At 36.4% G+C, this 14,884-nt stretch overlaps 3 protein-coding genes across 6 annotated transcripts; 2 read left to right on the top strand and 1 right to left on the bottom strand.

The window, feature by feature from the left end:
- Positions 1 to 361: 361 nt before the first annotated feature.
- LOC111788477 lies at positions 362 to 2,274 on the bottom strand. The gene is made up of 4 exons (XM_023668812.1): positions 1,343 to 2,274; positions 1,173 to 1,263; positions 537 to 1,079; positions 362 to 466 (listed from the first exon to the last, which is right to left on the bottom strand). Exons 1-4 carry the CDS (start codon positions 2,272 to 2,274, stop codon positions 362 to 364), a joined length of 1,671 nt encoding a protein of 556 aa, XP_023524580.1.
- A 1,809-nt stretch (positions 2,275 to 4,083) lies between these two features.
- On the top strand, positions 4,084 to 8,786 carry LOC111786997 (protein disulfide isomerase-like 1-4). 3 transcript variants are annotated; one of them, XM_023667179.1, is made up of 13 exons: positions 4,084 to 4,513; positions 4,632 to 4,818; positions 5,024 to 5,153; positions 5,347 to 5,512; positions 5,616 to 5,734; positions 5,850 to 5,930; positions 6,723 to 6,809; positions 6,917 to 6,991; positions 7,072 to 7,140; positions 7,230 to 7,310; positions 7,389 to 7,523; positions 8,343 to 8,399; positions 8,506 to 8,786. In XM_023667179.1, the coding sequence occupies exons 1-13, from the start codon at positions 4,123 to 4,125 to the stop codon at positions 8,683 to 8,685; spliced, it is 1,758 nt and encodes a 585-aa protein (XP_023522947.1). In that variant the 5' UTR covers positions 4,084 to 4,122; the 3' UTR covers positions 8,686 to 8,786. The 3 variants fall into 3 exon arrangements, with proteins under 3 accessions (XP_023522947.1, XP_023522958.1, XP_023522952.1); XM_023667190.1 differs by having other exon boundaries at positions 4,084 to 4,485; positions 4,604 to 4,818; XM_023667184.1 differs by having other exon boundaries at positions 4,084 to 4,440; positions 4,559 to 4,818.
- A 1,366-nt stretch (positions 8,787 to 10,152) lies between these two features.
- LOC111787301 (protein TRIGALACTOSYLDIACYLGLYCEROL 2, chloroplastic-like) lies at positions 10,153 to 14,564 on the top strand. 2 transcript variants are annotated; one of them, XM_023667350.1, is made up of 6 exons: positions 10,153 to 10,310; positions 10,927 to 11,490; positions 12,447 to 12,776; positions 13,515 to 13,630; positions 13,987 to 14,077; positions 14,180 to 14,564. In XM_023667350.1, the coding sequence occupies exons 2-6, from the start codon at positions 10,969 to 10,971 to the stop codon at positions 14,270 to 14,272; spliced, it is 1,152 nt and encodes a 383-aa protein (XP_023523118.1). In that variant the 5' UTR covers positions 10,153 to 10,310; positions 10,927 to 10,968; the 3' UTR covers positions 14,273 to 14,564. The 2 variants fall into 2 exon arrangements, with proteins under 2 accessions (XP_023523118.1, XP_023523123.1); XM_023667355.1 differs by having other exon boundaries at positions 10,967 to 11,490.
- Positions 14,565 to 14,884: the final 320 nt, after the last annotated feature.

Raw genomic sequence — 14,884 nt, forward strand, 5'->3', positions numbered from 1 at the left:
AAAAAAATTATTAAATTATAAATTTAGCTTATGAATTTTAAATTATTTAAAATTCATAAATATAGTCTATACAAAATTAAAATTAAAATTTATATCTAATAAATAAATTATTATTTTAAAATTTTGAATTAATAAAGATGATTAAAACATATAAAAATTTTAACTTTAAGAAACTGAATTAAAAGAAAATAATCCTTTTTATAGCATATTATCTCCCAAATATAAATAATAATAATAAATAAAAGAAAACAAAATGTTTAACATTCTCTCTCTCTCTCTCAGTTGACTAATTACAACTCTCTCTCCTTTTACTATTTGAGAAGTTGAAACATAAAGACATTGTAAAAAGACAGTTCTGTCCTTAACCAACTTCACTAATCTCAGCTCCACGGCAGTTTCCCACTGATAAGTAGTACGTGGTGGCCTTACGTGATGGAAGAACTCTGCAGCAATCCCTTCTTGGTGACTGCAAATTTGAACATTGTGATTCACTTAGTTACAATAGTGATGACTAGAAACGTTTAATCGTGTATTACCTTTTGCCATCGGTAAGGATCGGGCTTCTTCACGACGATGATAGAGTGAAGCTTGTCGGGCGAGGGCATTTTCCAACGACAAGACGGGTGACGAGACTTTTCACGAACATAAACACCAATGATCTGTTTTTTAGCTGGATCGTAACGGGTACTTCCCATGTAGAAAACAAAAGGCTTTTGACAAGGGTGTTTTGTTACAGGTCTAGTGTTGAAAGCGTAAGCGGTGTAATCTGCTCTTCTGTACCAATTGAGGAAGGTTCTTGTGGGCATTTCTAACTCTCTTGGTGACATTACGCCCCTTAAGATTTGCACTACGTACCCCCAAGAAACAGAAATGGACCAGTAACGTTTCTTATCGTAACAAATTGATTGTTGCATTATACTTGACGAGTCGAGTTTTGAAGCTTGGAATAGACGTTGAAGGCTCTTCACTCGAGTCATTCCTGGGAAAATTGGTTCTACTACGTCAAGGTGGTGAAGGGATAACAATGGAGTCACTGGATGAGCTCCTAAAAGTCCGAGTAGATCTCCATACACATCATACTACACGAAGCAACACAAGAACAATAAACAACAAACCTCATATAACATAACGACAATAAAGAACAAATTTCCATGAAAGCCCATTATAAATACTTGATGAAACCCTGGTTCTCGAGTAAGTGGCACTCCAAGCTCAGCCATACACGCTTGAATCCGATCATCGCTTCCATACAAACCAGGATACCTATCAATTCAAATATGCTTCAAGATTAATGATATCGATCTCCGAAACTAAAAAAGAGAGAAACCACGATCGATCGTACCGTTGAATACACTTATCTTGCATCTTCTCCAACTCTTTGGCCAATGGATAACTTATTGCAAACCCTCCCCCTCCATAAGCCATTGCATAAGAAAAGTATATATTTTGAACATGACTCTCAGATGAGCTCCCAATGTAATAAAACTGCCTATGATCATACTTTGACAACACCCTCACAACATTCTCAACAATAAAAACGGTATCATCATCCCCCATCACAAACCATCTCACATCCTTCAACCCCAACCTAAAAGTCTCCGAAACAACTCTCGAAATCCGCAATGCAGATCGTTGTCCCTGTCGGTTCGTATATTTGAAACGTGACGTGCTACTCGAAATCCGAATATCGGGTAACCCTTCGTTTCTTCTAGTATAAACTTTTTTATCCAACCAAACAACCCCTCTCGTTTGCTTAGGTCTCCACCATAACTTTATGTATTCTTTCCTCTTCGCCCATAGATTCGAGGACCCAGCAATCCCGAAAACGATGTGTTTCAACCCCGCGTCGTAGGGTCGCGACTTCAAACGAAGTGGGTCGGTTTTCGTTTGGTCTTCTTCTTCTTCTTCTTGTTCTTGTTCTTCCTCTTCTTCTTCTTCATCGTCGAAAAGGAGAAAATTATTGTTGTTGTCGTTGGTGGTGGTGGTGGTGGTGGTGGTTGAAGAGACGTTGGTGAGTGTCTGTAAATGTTCTTCGGTCGAGGAGTCGAAAATGGTCGAACACTCTTCGCGGCGGTCGACGGTGAAGATGTTGGTGGAGTACAAAACATAAAGGATGAAGACAATGAGGAAAATCCAAACAGCAGTGTTTCTTGGTCCTCCTAGGAAGGCTGTGAAACGATGATGTTGTGTAGAGGATCTGGAGCAAAGTGAAGAGACAGGTTTTTTTTCAGAATTTTCAAGTTTGTTCTTGTTGTTGCTTTTGGTGTTTCCCATAGTTGTGGAACAAGATGTTGGATCTAGAATTTGTTTGATTTGGATCAAAAGGAGTTATATTTGTTGGACTTGGTAATATTAATAGAGCCTACTTTTGATGCTGATAATATGGGAGGAAATTGTTTTGAGTTTGTGGCTAACTTTCACAAAATAATTGCCTTTCATTTTAAATAAAAATGAAACAAATCCATTTAATTTCCAAATGGGTATCTAAAATGATGATATAAAGTACAAAAATACAACCTAGTTTTCGGTTTCCATCCATGTAAAAAGACTAAAATGCCCCTTCGTCCATCATACGCCCATTTCTGCCTTGATTTGGTTTAGCGCACGACTTCCTCGACCCATGTTCTTTCTTTTCATCTTGTTAGGACTTAGGATTGCGCAACTCACATACTCGATCTAGATGTAGCCGTGAAGAACGAAAGAGAGAAGATGCAACCCAGTTTCGATTTCGATCCATGTAAAAAGACTAAAATGCCCCTCCGTCCATCATACGCCCATTTCTGCCTTGATTTTGTTTAGCGCATGACTTCCTCGACCCATGTTCTTTCCCTTCATCTTGTTAGGATTAAGCAGCTCACATACTCGATCTAGATGTAGAACGTGAAGAACGAAAGAGAGAAGATGCATATTATTGATATATCAGATATCACTCAACGAGAAAGATTGCGCAGTTCACATACTCGATCTAAATGCAGACCGTGAAGAACGAAAGAGAGAAGATGCAATCTAGTTTCGATTTCGATCCATGTAAAAAGACTAAAATGCCCCTCTGTCCATTATACGCCCATTTCTGCCTTGATTTGGTTTAGTGCACGACTTCCTCGACCCATGTTCTTTCCCTTTATCTTGTTAGGATTAAGCAGCTCACATACTCGATCTAGATGTAGAACGTGAAGAACGAAAGAGGGAATATGCATATTATTGGTATATCAGATATCACTCAATGAGAAAGATTGCGCAGCTCACATACTCGATCTAAATGCAGACTGTGAAGAACGAAAGAGAGAAGATGCAATCTAGTTTCGGTTTCGATCCATGTAAAAAGACTAAAATGCCCCTCCGTCCATCATACGCCCATTTCTGCCTTGATTTTGTTTAGCGCATGACTTCCTCGACCCATGTTCTTTCCCTTCATCTTGTTAGGATTAAGTAGCTCACATACTCGATCTAGATGTAGAACGTGAAGAACAAAAGAGGGAATATGCATATTATTGATATATCAGATATCACTCAACGAGAAAGATTGTGCAGCTCACATACTCAATCTAGATGCAGACCGTGAAGAACGAAAGAGAGAAGATGCAATCTAGTTTTGTTAGATATTCAAATATCTTCGTCTTTAATTATTGTTAAAAAAAATTTATTAACTTAAACTAAAAATTTAAATTTAATACGTTAATGTATTAGATACAAAAATATTGAGTTATTTTATTTTATTTTAAAAAATTGTGTAGGTTTTTTTTTCCCAAAATTTTTCACTTTTTTTTTTAGGAAACACATTTTAATTTTTAAGCAAAATTAAAAAAAAAAAATATATATATATATATTTTAGTTTTCAAAATTTAACTTATATTTTAAATACATTAATGAAATGTAGATTATTTAATTTTATTTATATATATATATATATATTATTATATTTATTTTGGAGAGTTCCGAGTTTTATATTTATAAATAAATTAAAAGTGACAATAATTAGCCAATCAAAAGCTCTTCCATTTCAGCTCGACCGTTAAGTTTCTAATCTGCTAAACGTCGTCGTTTGGAGCCATTGACCTTTGGTACCCGCTCTATAGTCCCTTCTAAACACAGATCTGATTCGAACCCGAAATTTGCTTCACAATGGCTACTCGAACTCTTCTTCTTCTTGCCATGGCTGCTCTTCTTCTCTTCTCCAATTCCGTTCTCTGTATAGGAGACTCCCCTGCCAAAGATTCGGCTGCCAAAAGCACTGAGGACGACGATGAAGACATCAGCTTCCTGGAGGAGGCGGATGAGTCTCATGCTTCCAGTCATCATCACCTCCCTGATTTTGATAAGTTTGAAGGAGGACCTGTGGATGAAGGTTTTGGGGACTTGTCCGAGTTCGAGGACTCGGAGGGTGATAGGGATGAGTACAAGGCGCCGGTGGTGGATGACAAGGACGTTGTCGTCTTGAAGGAGGGTAACTTCAGCGATTTCGTGGAGAAGAACCGGTTTGTTATGGTGGAGTTTTATGCACCATGGTGTGGACATTGTCAAGCGTTGGCGCCGGAATATGCTGCTGCTTNTCTTGAAGGAGGGTAACTTCAGCGATTTCGTGGAGAAGAACCGGTTTGTTATGGTGGAGTTTTATGCACCATGGTGTGGACATTGTCAGGCATTGGCGCCGGAATATGCTGCTGCTTCCACTGAATTGAAGAGCGAGAACGTGGTTTTGGCGAAGGTTGATGCGACGGAGGAGGACGAATTGGCGCAGAAGTATGATGTTCAAGGATATCCTACTATTTATTTCTTCTCTGATGGAGTTCACAAAGCTTATCCTGGACAGAGGACCAAGTAAGTGTACTGAGTTGTAAGATTTGTCTGGCTTTGATTTATGGATTGGAAATGGAGCGAATGCTCGACTGTAGATTTGTTTCTTTTACTTCGAGTTCTACGTAATGGAACTGTTTGCAACAAATGTGTTCATGAATCAACGTTATTTTACATCCTTGATCTGTGTGCGTTCTCTGTTTAAGATAATTACCACGTCTTTTTGCAGGGATGCTATAGTTTCCTGGATCAAGAAGAAGATCGGACCTGGTATTTACAACATAACTTCAGTGGAAGACGCTGAACGCATTCTGAACTCTGAAAGTAAAGTTGCTGTTGGTTACCTGAACTCCTTGGTGGTGAGTTTACCTGGTTCTGTTTCTTTTATGCGTTTTTCACTTTATATGCTTGTATTTATGACCTTTGATTGGAATGGAATGGCATTTTCTTCGATTAACTTCATGAACTGTTGCTGTAGTGTCTGTAGCTCAATGGATAAATCTGTACGGATACTTGCTATTTTCTTCACGATCTAGTAATGCTATTTGGCAGGGCTCTGAGAGCGATGAGCTTGCTGCTGCTTCAAGACTGGAAGATGATGTCAACTTTTACCAAACAGTGAATCCTGAAGTGGCAAAGCTTTTCCACATTGAAGCTTCAGCAAAACGCCCTGCCTTTGTATTGATTAAGAAGGAGACTGAAAAACTGAGCCGCTTTGGTTAGATTATTACTTTTGTTTTTATCAATCACTTCAAGGTTCTGATTCCCTTATTTTATATATTTTGGCTGGATTGTGATTTCTGAGCTTCGTTGTGATACAGATGGCGAGTTTTCCAAGTCTGCAATTGCTGAATTTGTATTTGCCAATAAGCTTCCTTTAGTTACAAAGTTTACTAGAGAAAGCGCACCATTGATTTTCGAAAGTTCAATTAAGAAACAGGTATTGTAGCATAAACATGCTCCTTGAAATGGCTATCACCTAGAAACGCCTTTGTTTATGAAGTTCAGCTCTAGATTCCTTTATCATTGACACATTTGTATCATTCTGTGTCCAGTTAATTCTATTTGCAAGTTCAAATGATTCAGAGAGACTCATCCCCATATTTGAAGAATCAGCAAAGTCCTTTAAAGGAAAGGTATAGTTGTTGATAAGTAGATCGTTAATAATTATCTTTCCCAGGTTCCCAGCCCAACAATTTGATCGCTAATAAGTAGCTCTGGTTAGATGAATACGACTCTCCACAATGGTATGGTATTGTCCACTTTGAGCATAAGCTCTCATGGCTTTGATTTGGGCTTCCCCCTTTCATCATCCAACACCTCCCCTTAATCAAGTCTCGACTCCTTTGGAGTCTTAGTCATTTTTTACTATGCCTTCGATGAGGCTTGACTCCTTTTCTTTTGGAGTCCTTTGTTCAACATTTGAGGATTTACCCGTCTATTGGCACGACTAAGTGACTAAGTTTTAGGGCACGGCTCTAATACCATGTTAGATGAATACGACTCTCCACAATGGTATGATATTGTCCACTTTGAGCATAAAGCTCTCATGGTTTTGCTTTGGAATTCCCCATAAGCCTCATACCAATAATGGAGAGAGTATTATTTGATTATAAACCTATGATCATCCTAAATTAGCGGATGTGGGACTTTCATCATCCAACGGCTCTAACTTTGACTAGGAACAGAATAAGGTATTGTAACTACATATTTTTATCCCTGAATTGAGAAACTAAATTCAACTTCTAAAGGTCAGGCTCAATGGCTAGGAATATATGCTTCCATTAGCTCGTAAATTCAGCAAATTGCCTTATTTGTTTCTTGTAGATATTAACTAGAAATTGTGAGATGCATTTTAGTTGCAGCAATTTTCAGTCCGAGGGATGGTTTCTGCATTTTCTTTCTAAATTTTTGTGTGTTTGATGCAGATTATTTTTGTTTATGTGGAAATTGATAATGAAGATGTTGGAAAGCCTGTATCAGAATACTTTGGCATCAGTGGAAATGATCCACAGGTGATCTTTTTCATCATCTCTCCTATAAGTATTTCCAGATACGACTAGGACATGCTTGCATAACTTTCAAGCTTGAGATTGGGAAGTTTAAATTTTACTTTATATAGGTTCTTGGCTACACTGGAACTGAGGACAGCAGAAAATTTGTGCTTGATAAGGAAGTTACCTTGGAAAATATTAAGGTCCGGCAATTCATCTTCCTTCCTATTCCCTACAAAGAATACCTTGTTTACTCGTTCTGCTCATCCCAATCACTCTATAGGCTTTTGGAGAAAATTTCTTGGAAGACAAGCTGAAACCCTTTTACAAGTCAGATCCCATTCCTGAGACTGTAAGTTGAGTTAACTCACTCTCCCTGACAGTATAACTTTATTTCCCATTCGATCAACAAGCATTTAGATGTTCCCTTAATTCATGCAGAATGATGGCGACGTGAAAATAGTGGTTGGAGACAACTTCAATGAAATTGTTTTAGATGAATCAAAGGATGTTCTCCTCGAGGTACCGAGTAAACCAACAAGCATTTAGATGTTCCCTCTCGTGTTGTTCTTTGTATACTGATTTAGGTTTCATGTCCAGATTTATGCCCCTTGGTGCGGGCATTGCCAAGCGCTGGAACCAACTTACAACAAGCTTGCCAAACATCTACATGGCATCGATTCACTTGTCATTGCTAAGATGGATGGTTCAACAAACGAACATCCCCGGGCAAAGGTATCATGATTTTGTTACCTTTCCTTATATGCTTATTAATCAATACCGTTACGAATCACATACCTCCATAATGGTATAATATTATCCACTTGAGCATAAGCTCTCTCGACATTATTTTTTTTGTTTACCTAACAACGCCTCATATCANAGCATAAGCTCTCTCGACATTATTTTTTTTGTTTACCTAACAAGGCCTCGNAACGCCTCATATCATACCAATAGAGATGTATTCCTTACCTATAAAATCCATGATCATCCCTTTAATTAGTCAATGTGGGATTCCTCTCGCGTCAATTCTCAACAATCCTCTCCTCGAACAAAGTATACTATAGAGCCTCTCCTGAAACCTATGGAGCCCTCGAACAACCTCCCCTTAATCGAGATTCAACTCTTTTTCTGGAGCCCCCGAACAAAGTACATCATTTGTTCGACACCTGAGTCACTTTTGACTACACCTTTGAAGGCTTAGAACTTTTTTGTTTGACATTCAAGAATTTCATTGACATGGCTAAGTTAAGAGCATGACTCTGATACCATGTTATGAACTACGACTCTTTAAAATTGTAAAAATGACTCGTATCAATAGAGATGTATTCCTTATAAACCCATGATCATCTCTCCCAGCAATCCTCGACAAATACAACTAGAAAAATGCTGATGGTCGGTTTGATTTTACTCACCTTCATTTTTTTTTTTCTCTTTGCCATAATTCACCTGTCTCTATATTCTGGAATCTGGATGGAACATATAATCTTTTAAACCTATGATGATGTTCAACGTAAACTTCTTACAGAGTTGCTCTTCCTTTTCTCTTAACAGTCAGATGGATTCCCAACAATTCTGTTCTTCCCTGCTGGAAACAAGAGCTTTGATCCTGTAAGTAAACATTATTATATAATCTATCAGTTCTTATTCTCACTTTACTCTTGCACCACGGCACCGCTTGCTCTGGAGAAGTGATCGAATCCATTTTGGTTTCTAGATCACAGTCGAAACCGATCGGACAGTCGTGGCCTTTTACAAATTCCTGAAGAAAAACGCATCAATCCCTTTTAAGCTACAGAAGCCAGTTTCAAGTTCAGAAGGAAAATCTGGTGATGATGCCAAAGAGAGCCCAAAGAGCAGCAGCGTCAGCACCACTGACGTGAAGGATGAATTGTGAAGACAAACTTCTTGTAGTTTTGTAAGTTATGCTTCTTTTATTCCACTTTTCGTTGCAATCAAATGAGAGACTATAGATTGAAGGAAAAAAAAAAAAAAAAAAAAAAATTGAAAAAGAAAAGAACTGGAATTTTAATTTTCAAGAAAAAAGGAGAATAAAAAAAGGGTTTTTTTTTTAAAGTTTTTGAGTGTATGTCATGTGCTTACTTTTTGAGAAACTAATAAAATGGATAGCTATTTGTTTGTGCTTACTTTTTAGTTTAAAAGGTTTTGTCTTGGGGTGTTTGTTTTTTCCATTTGGTTTCTAATTCTGATTCCATTCCTAATCTTTTTTTCAATTATGTTTTTTTTTTTTTAAGTTTTTGAGTGTATGTCATGTGCTTACTTTTTGAGAAACTAATAAAATGGATAGCTATTTGTTTGTGCTTACTTTTTAGTTTAAAAGGTTTTGTCTTGGGGTGTTTGTTTTTTCCATTTGGTTTCTAATTCTGATTCCATTCCTAATCTTTTTTTCAATTATGTTTTTTTTTTTGTCACACAACATGAAATTTCATTATAATTATTTGAGTCCTTCCTATTCTATGTTTTAATTTGATCAAATAAATAGGCTTAATGCTTACATTTTAAAATTTGAATCTTATTAGATATGAGTTGCATTTAATTATGAATTTAATAACAACTTATTTACTTGGTTGAAGCTTAACTCTTCATATGTTTCAATCATTAGGTTGGATTAAATTTTATTTTTATTTAGTTGGATCTCCCCGTTGAAACTTTTTTAACAGGGAACTTGAAAATAGCATTCACAATTTAATCCAAACAATGAGATTTTGTGAACGTCATACTTTAAGTTTTATTCTTTTATTTTTTAAAAAATTATTTATTTATTAGAGATTCGAATGTTTTGACGGATAAAAATTTATTCATATTTTAACATTTGAGCTATCTAATGGTAAAAAAAAAAAATATAATAATAATAGTAATAAAATAAAGAAAAATAAATAAATAAATCTCAATCTTTTCGTAAACCATTTGAATAAGAAAAAATTGACATAAAAAGCTTCCAATAAAAATAATAATAATTAAATGTCTTTTATAACCATTTCATTCAATTATTAACGAAATATTAACGTGACATTTGTAAATAATAAAAATATATTATTATGTTTTATTTTTAATTTAAAACATTATTTATTTCCTTTTTTAATTTTATATGTATAATTAATATATATATATATATTCTGTCATTTAACAAATACCCGTGAATATTCCATTTATAATTAATGAAAATTGGATGATATAACTAAATGCAAAATTCAAACATAAACTCAAAGGTAGTCCAATTATATTTTAAAGGAGAAAAAAAAAAAAAAAATAGATGAAAGGGCGATTATGGTAATTTACCAAATGCAAGGAAAAAGGCCCAACATGGGCCCAATTCACTATTGTACATTCCAATGGGTCAGAATTTTTGAGCGTCGAAGCTTCTTCCTTCCCAATCTTCGGTAATGGTGGCGTTCAAACAGTTCTTTTCTACGCCATTTTCACCTTTTTTTGGGTTTCCATTACTGGTTGAAATTGTTGACCCAATATCATCAATCGAATAGCTACAATCTCGAGTTATAGGTATGTATTTTGAACTTGATTTCACTTTGGATTTGCTGTAATTTTCTAGATTTCGTTGTTTGTACGAATCCTCATTTCGTCTTTTTACATCTGGATTTGATGATTTGATTGAGGATGCCATTGATGTTTTTATGGATTTATGTGCTTCTCTTGCGTACAGTGATCATAATAAGTAGAGAAAGCGTACTACTATTTTTATCATCTTTGGAATTTGGAAACTCTAAGTAATATGATTGTTAGCTGCTGCGCGAGAGTGAATTGAATGTCCCATTTCTTTCACAAAAAACAAGAGGAACACTTAAATCCTTATTAATATCTGTGTTCTTTTTTAAACAACAATCGTACTTGAAGGAAATTCTAAAATTAAGAGGTGAATATCATTTTGGGAGATGACTTTGGTAAGGAAAACTTTATGTTGTTTTGAATTGGCGAAAAAGTTTACTAGTGCAATTCTTGATCATTGAACTGAACATGAACTTGTTGATGGCTCAGCGCTCTTGTAAAAGAAAAAAAAAAAAAAATCTATTTCCAGTCATTTTGATGATGAAAACGAATAAGTATTTCTTGAAGTTGTTGTATTATCTGCTGATAACTTTAAAATTTGTTACTTCCACAGGCTGTTTTCTAAATTTTGTTTCACTGTTGCTGTTGTGCAAAAATGGTGGTAGATACTCATGTGCAGGTTGCAAAATTTTCTGTGGCCTTACCCTCGTCCTTGGTTACACTCCCACATAGATCTTCAAATAGGTTGTCTTATCATCTCCCATTGGGTCTAAAAACAAAAGTAAAAAAGATAAGGTCCTCATCTGCTGATGCAGGACATAGTGTGCCTCCCTCATCTTCAGAAAGAAGGAATCCACTTGCCATTTTTCTTGATGTTCCTCGTACTGTATGGAGGCAAACATTGCGTCCATTGAGTAATTTTGGGTTCGGTCAAAGGAGCATATGGGAAGGTGGGGTTGGGTTATTTCTTGTGTCAGGTGCTATCCTTCTCACACTCAGTTTGGCTTGGTTGAGAGGCTTTCAACTGCGGTCTAAATTTAGAAAATACTTGGCTGTCTTTGAGTTTGCTCAGGCCTGTGGTATTTCTACTGGAACTCCCGTAAGAATTAGAGGGGTTACTGTTGGCAATGTCATTCGTATTAACCCTTCCTTGAGATGTATTGAAACTGTTGTTGAGGTATGCAAATTCATATCCTTTCTCTGCTTGATTAGAACATGAAAGTACTTTTCTATAAATTCTTGGGGAATAATCGTTAATAATTGTTTCTTTTAGAAGCACTTTGAATATTTTTATCATTCTATCCTTGATTATCTAACCAAAGACTAAAAATACTTTTTGTATCTGAAATTACTTTTTATTCTTCAAAATCATCTCAAACTCATGTTAGTTCATCATTAGTTTGAGAACCAAAAGTTAAACTATATAGGTGTGGGATCTCACATCGGTTGGAAAGAGGAACTAAGTATTCCTTCTAAGGGTATGGAAACCTCTCCCTAGTAGACACGTTTTAAAAACCTTAAGGGGAAGTCCGAAAGGGAAAGCTCAAAGAAGACAATATCTGCTAGCGGCTAGTGGTGGGCTTGGGCTGTTACAAATGGTATCAAAGCCAGACATCGGGTGGTGTGCTAGCGAGAACGTCGGGCCCTCAAGAGGGATGGATTATGAGATCCCACATCGGTTGGAGAGAGGAACGAAGTATTCCTTATAAGGGTATGGAAACCTCTCCCTAGCAGACATGTTTTAAAAACCTTGAGAGGAAACTCGAAAGGAAAAACCCAAAGGGGGACAATATCTGCTAGCGGTGGGCTTGGGCTGTTCCAATAGGCTAGTTAACAAATAGGCTTACTCTTTGACTTACAAAGATTAAAAAAAAAAAAAAAAAAAAAAAAAAAAAAAAAGAGAGAGAGAGAGAGAAGACATTGACTAAGATGCGTAAAAGGAAAGAAAATAAAAAAGAGAGACGTTTTAGTTTCCTTAATCAAAGCTTTTAACAAAGAGTTTGTACCATATGCCATTTAGTTCATACTATCTTCCTATAGAATTCATCATAGTTATTTTCCATTGGCATGAATTCGTTTTCTTACCATATTTTTTTTTCTATCACAAAATGAAATATACCACCCATTTTGCAGGTTGAAGATGATAAGATAATTGTACCACGTAATTCATTGGTTGAAGTAAACCAGTCTGGTCTTCTTATGGAGACAGTGATTGACATTACTCCTCGCAATCCTATTCCAGTGCCTTCAGCGGGACCACTTGACTCTGAATGTATCAAAGAAGGTTTAATATTATGCGATAAACAGAAAATGAAGGGGCATCAAGGGGTAAGTTTGGATGAATTAGTTGGAATATTCACTCGGCTTGGGCGCGAAGCGGAGGAAATAGGGCTTTCCAATACATTTGCATTAGCTCAACGAGTTGCTTTGGTTATTGAAGAAGCAAAGCCTTTGCTTTTAAAGGTCCGACTCCTTACAATTTCATGCTCTAAACTTTATTTTCTACCTTGGTTCCTAGGCAGTCATTCAAATTATGAATGTATATATCTGGTAAATATTATAAGAAAATATTTTGTTGGTAACTCTGATGGGATGTTCACAGATTTCATGAAGAAGATGGAAGGCTTATAAAAAAACAACAAATACTATGTATTCGTAGGTCAGTGTTAGGAATCAGGACTCTCCACAATAGTATGATATTGTCCACTTTGAGCATAAGCTCTCATGGTTTTGCTTTGGGCTTTCCCAAAAGGCCTCGTACCAATGGAGATAGTATTCCTCACTTATAAACCCATGATCTTCTACTAAATTAACCAATGTGGGACTCATTCCCAATAATCCTCAACCGTCACAACTTCCATGGAATCTGATTACTTATTAAGGCTTCTAGATTTACCTTTAGGTAGGATCTGAACTTTTGCTAAAAAAAACTTTTAAAGAGCAAATATGATTAGAACATTGATAGCTCTAACATATGAGTTGCATTGCGGCTAGAAACTGGGAGTTTTCTTGGGTATTCCGGTATGAGCCTTCGAACGGAATCAGGAATTTATAGCTTTAATCCTTGAAAGTTGTAATTATTTGTGTTAAAATGTATTAGGTTCTTGTTTGATTGTCTATTTTGATGAGTGAGATATATAGTTCCACGTATCTAACTATCTTCCTATGAAAAATGTTTGTTTTGATGTAGTGATGTCTCAGATTCAAGCCATGGCTGAAGATGTTCAACCTTTTCTCGCTGAGCTTCGTGACAGTGGTCTTCTAAAGGAGGTTGAAAATTTAACTAAAAGTTTGTCACATGCCACAGAAGATTTAAGGTAAACTATTCCTGAAGTTTGAAATTGGGATTTTAATGTAGATGAACTCTGATTTCTGAATTGCCACAAACTTTATAATGAAGCTTCCCCGTTGAGGAAATGAAAAGGGTCTATAATTTTCAATCCCTTGACAACTTTCACCAGAAATTAGTCGCTCTATTCTTGATTCTTTTATGCATTTCTTCAAGAGAACAGCCTAAATAGCATTTGTAAAACAGATTTTGGCCTTTTCCTTGCACAAAAATCAGCCCAAACCCAAAACATACATGATGATTTTGAAAAAGAAAAAGAAGAATCAATCTTTGAATTCCTTTTACATGATGTGTGCTTATTGAGACTTTTTCGATCGTCTACAGAAGCGTGCATGCGTCCATTATGACTCCCGAAAACACAGCACTGCTTCAAAAGTCCATTTATACGCTAATTCTTACTCTGAAGAACATAGAGGTAAGATCCTAACTGGTCGAGTTCTTTCCGGTTTGTCCCAAGCAGTTACTTCTCATAATTACTTTCTTTACCTTTCTAATTCTTTGTTCCTCACTATTGCAGAGTTTGAGCTCAGAACTTCTTGGGTTCACTGGCGATGAGGCTACAAAACGGAATTTAAAAGTGCTGATCAAGTCTCTCAGCAGGCTGCTATGAAACAAAGATGTGATCCAAATGGGATTGTATGAACTTGGTATTAGAGAACATTGTATCATCATCTCAATCTTTTCATATTGCGAGCGCAAAGCCGAAGTGGCTCGACGTAGTTTCATAACTGTTATGGTTTCGGCTTCAGCAGGGTGGGGAGGGAGGGAGTCAGGCTCAGGCATAGGCAAAATTTTTGAGATATTTGTGTATGTTCTTAGGTAGTAGCCCTGCTTTAACAGAAGGAAACTGTTGGTTCTTATAACACATATTGGTCCATTTCTTTCAAGGCTTCTTTCTAGTAGGCTGTGGCTTTGGCTGATTTCCATAGACATTTGAATGGGTAGGGGCATAGTTGCAAGTTGATTGGTCCCAAGGGTACTAGAGAAAAATGGGAGGCGTAAAGCAAATGACCCTTCGGCGTAGGGATAGGGATGTTCGTGAGTTGGATTAGGTCATATTGGAACCCACGTCTACTAATTAGNTTTTGATTATGGGATTATTTTTAAGACGTCTACCTTTTGCTTAGCATTGTAGAACTTGGCAACGTCCAAAATGTGGTTTTCAACCACAATTAGTTGGTCTTTCCCCCATCGCAATATTCTATTTCTATTCACCCAAATC

This window comes from Cucurbita pepo, chromosome LG02 (assembly GCF_002806865.2).
Source record: "Cucurbita pepo subsp. pepo cultivar mu-cu-16 chromosome LG02, ASM280686v2, whole genome shotgun sequence".
Taxonomy (NCBI): domain Eukaryota; kingdom Viridiplantae; phylum Streptophyta; class Magnoliopsida; order Cucurbitales; family Cucurbitaceae; genus Cucurbita; species Cucurbita pepo.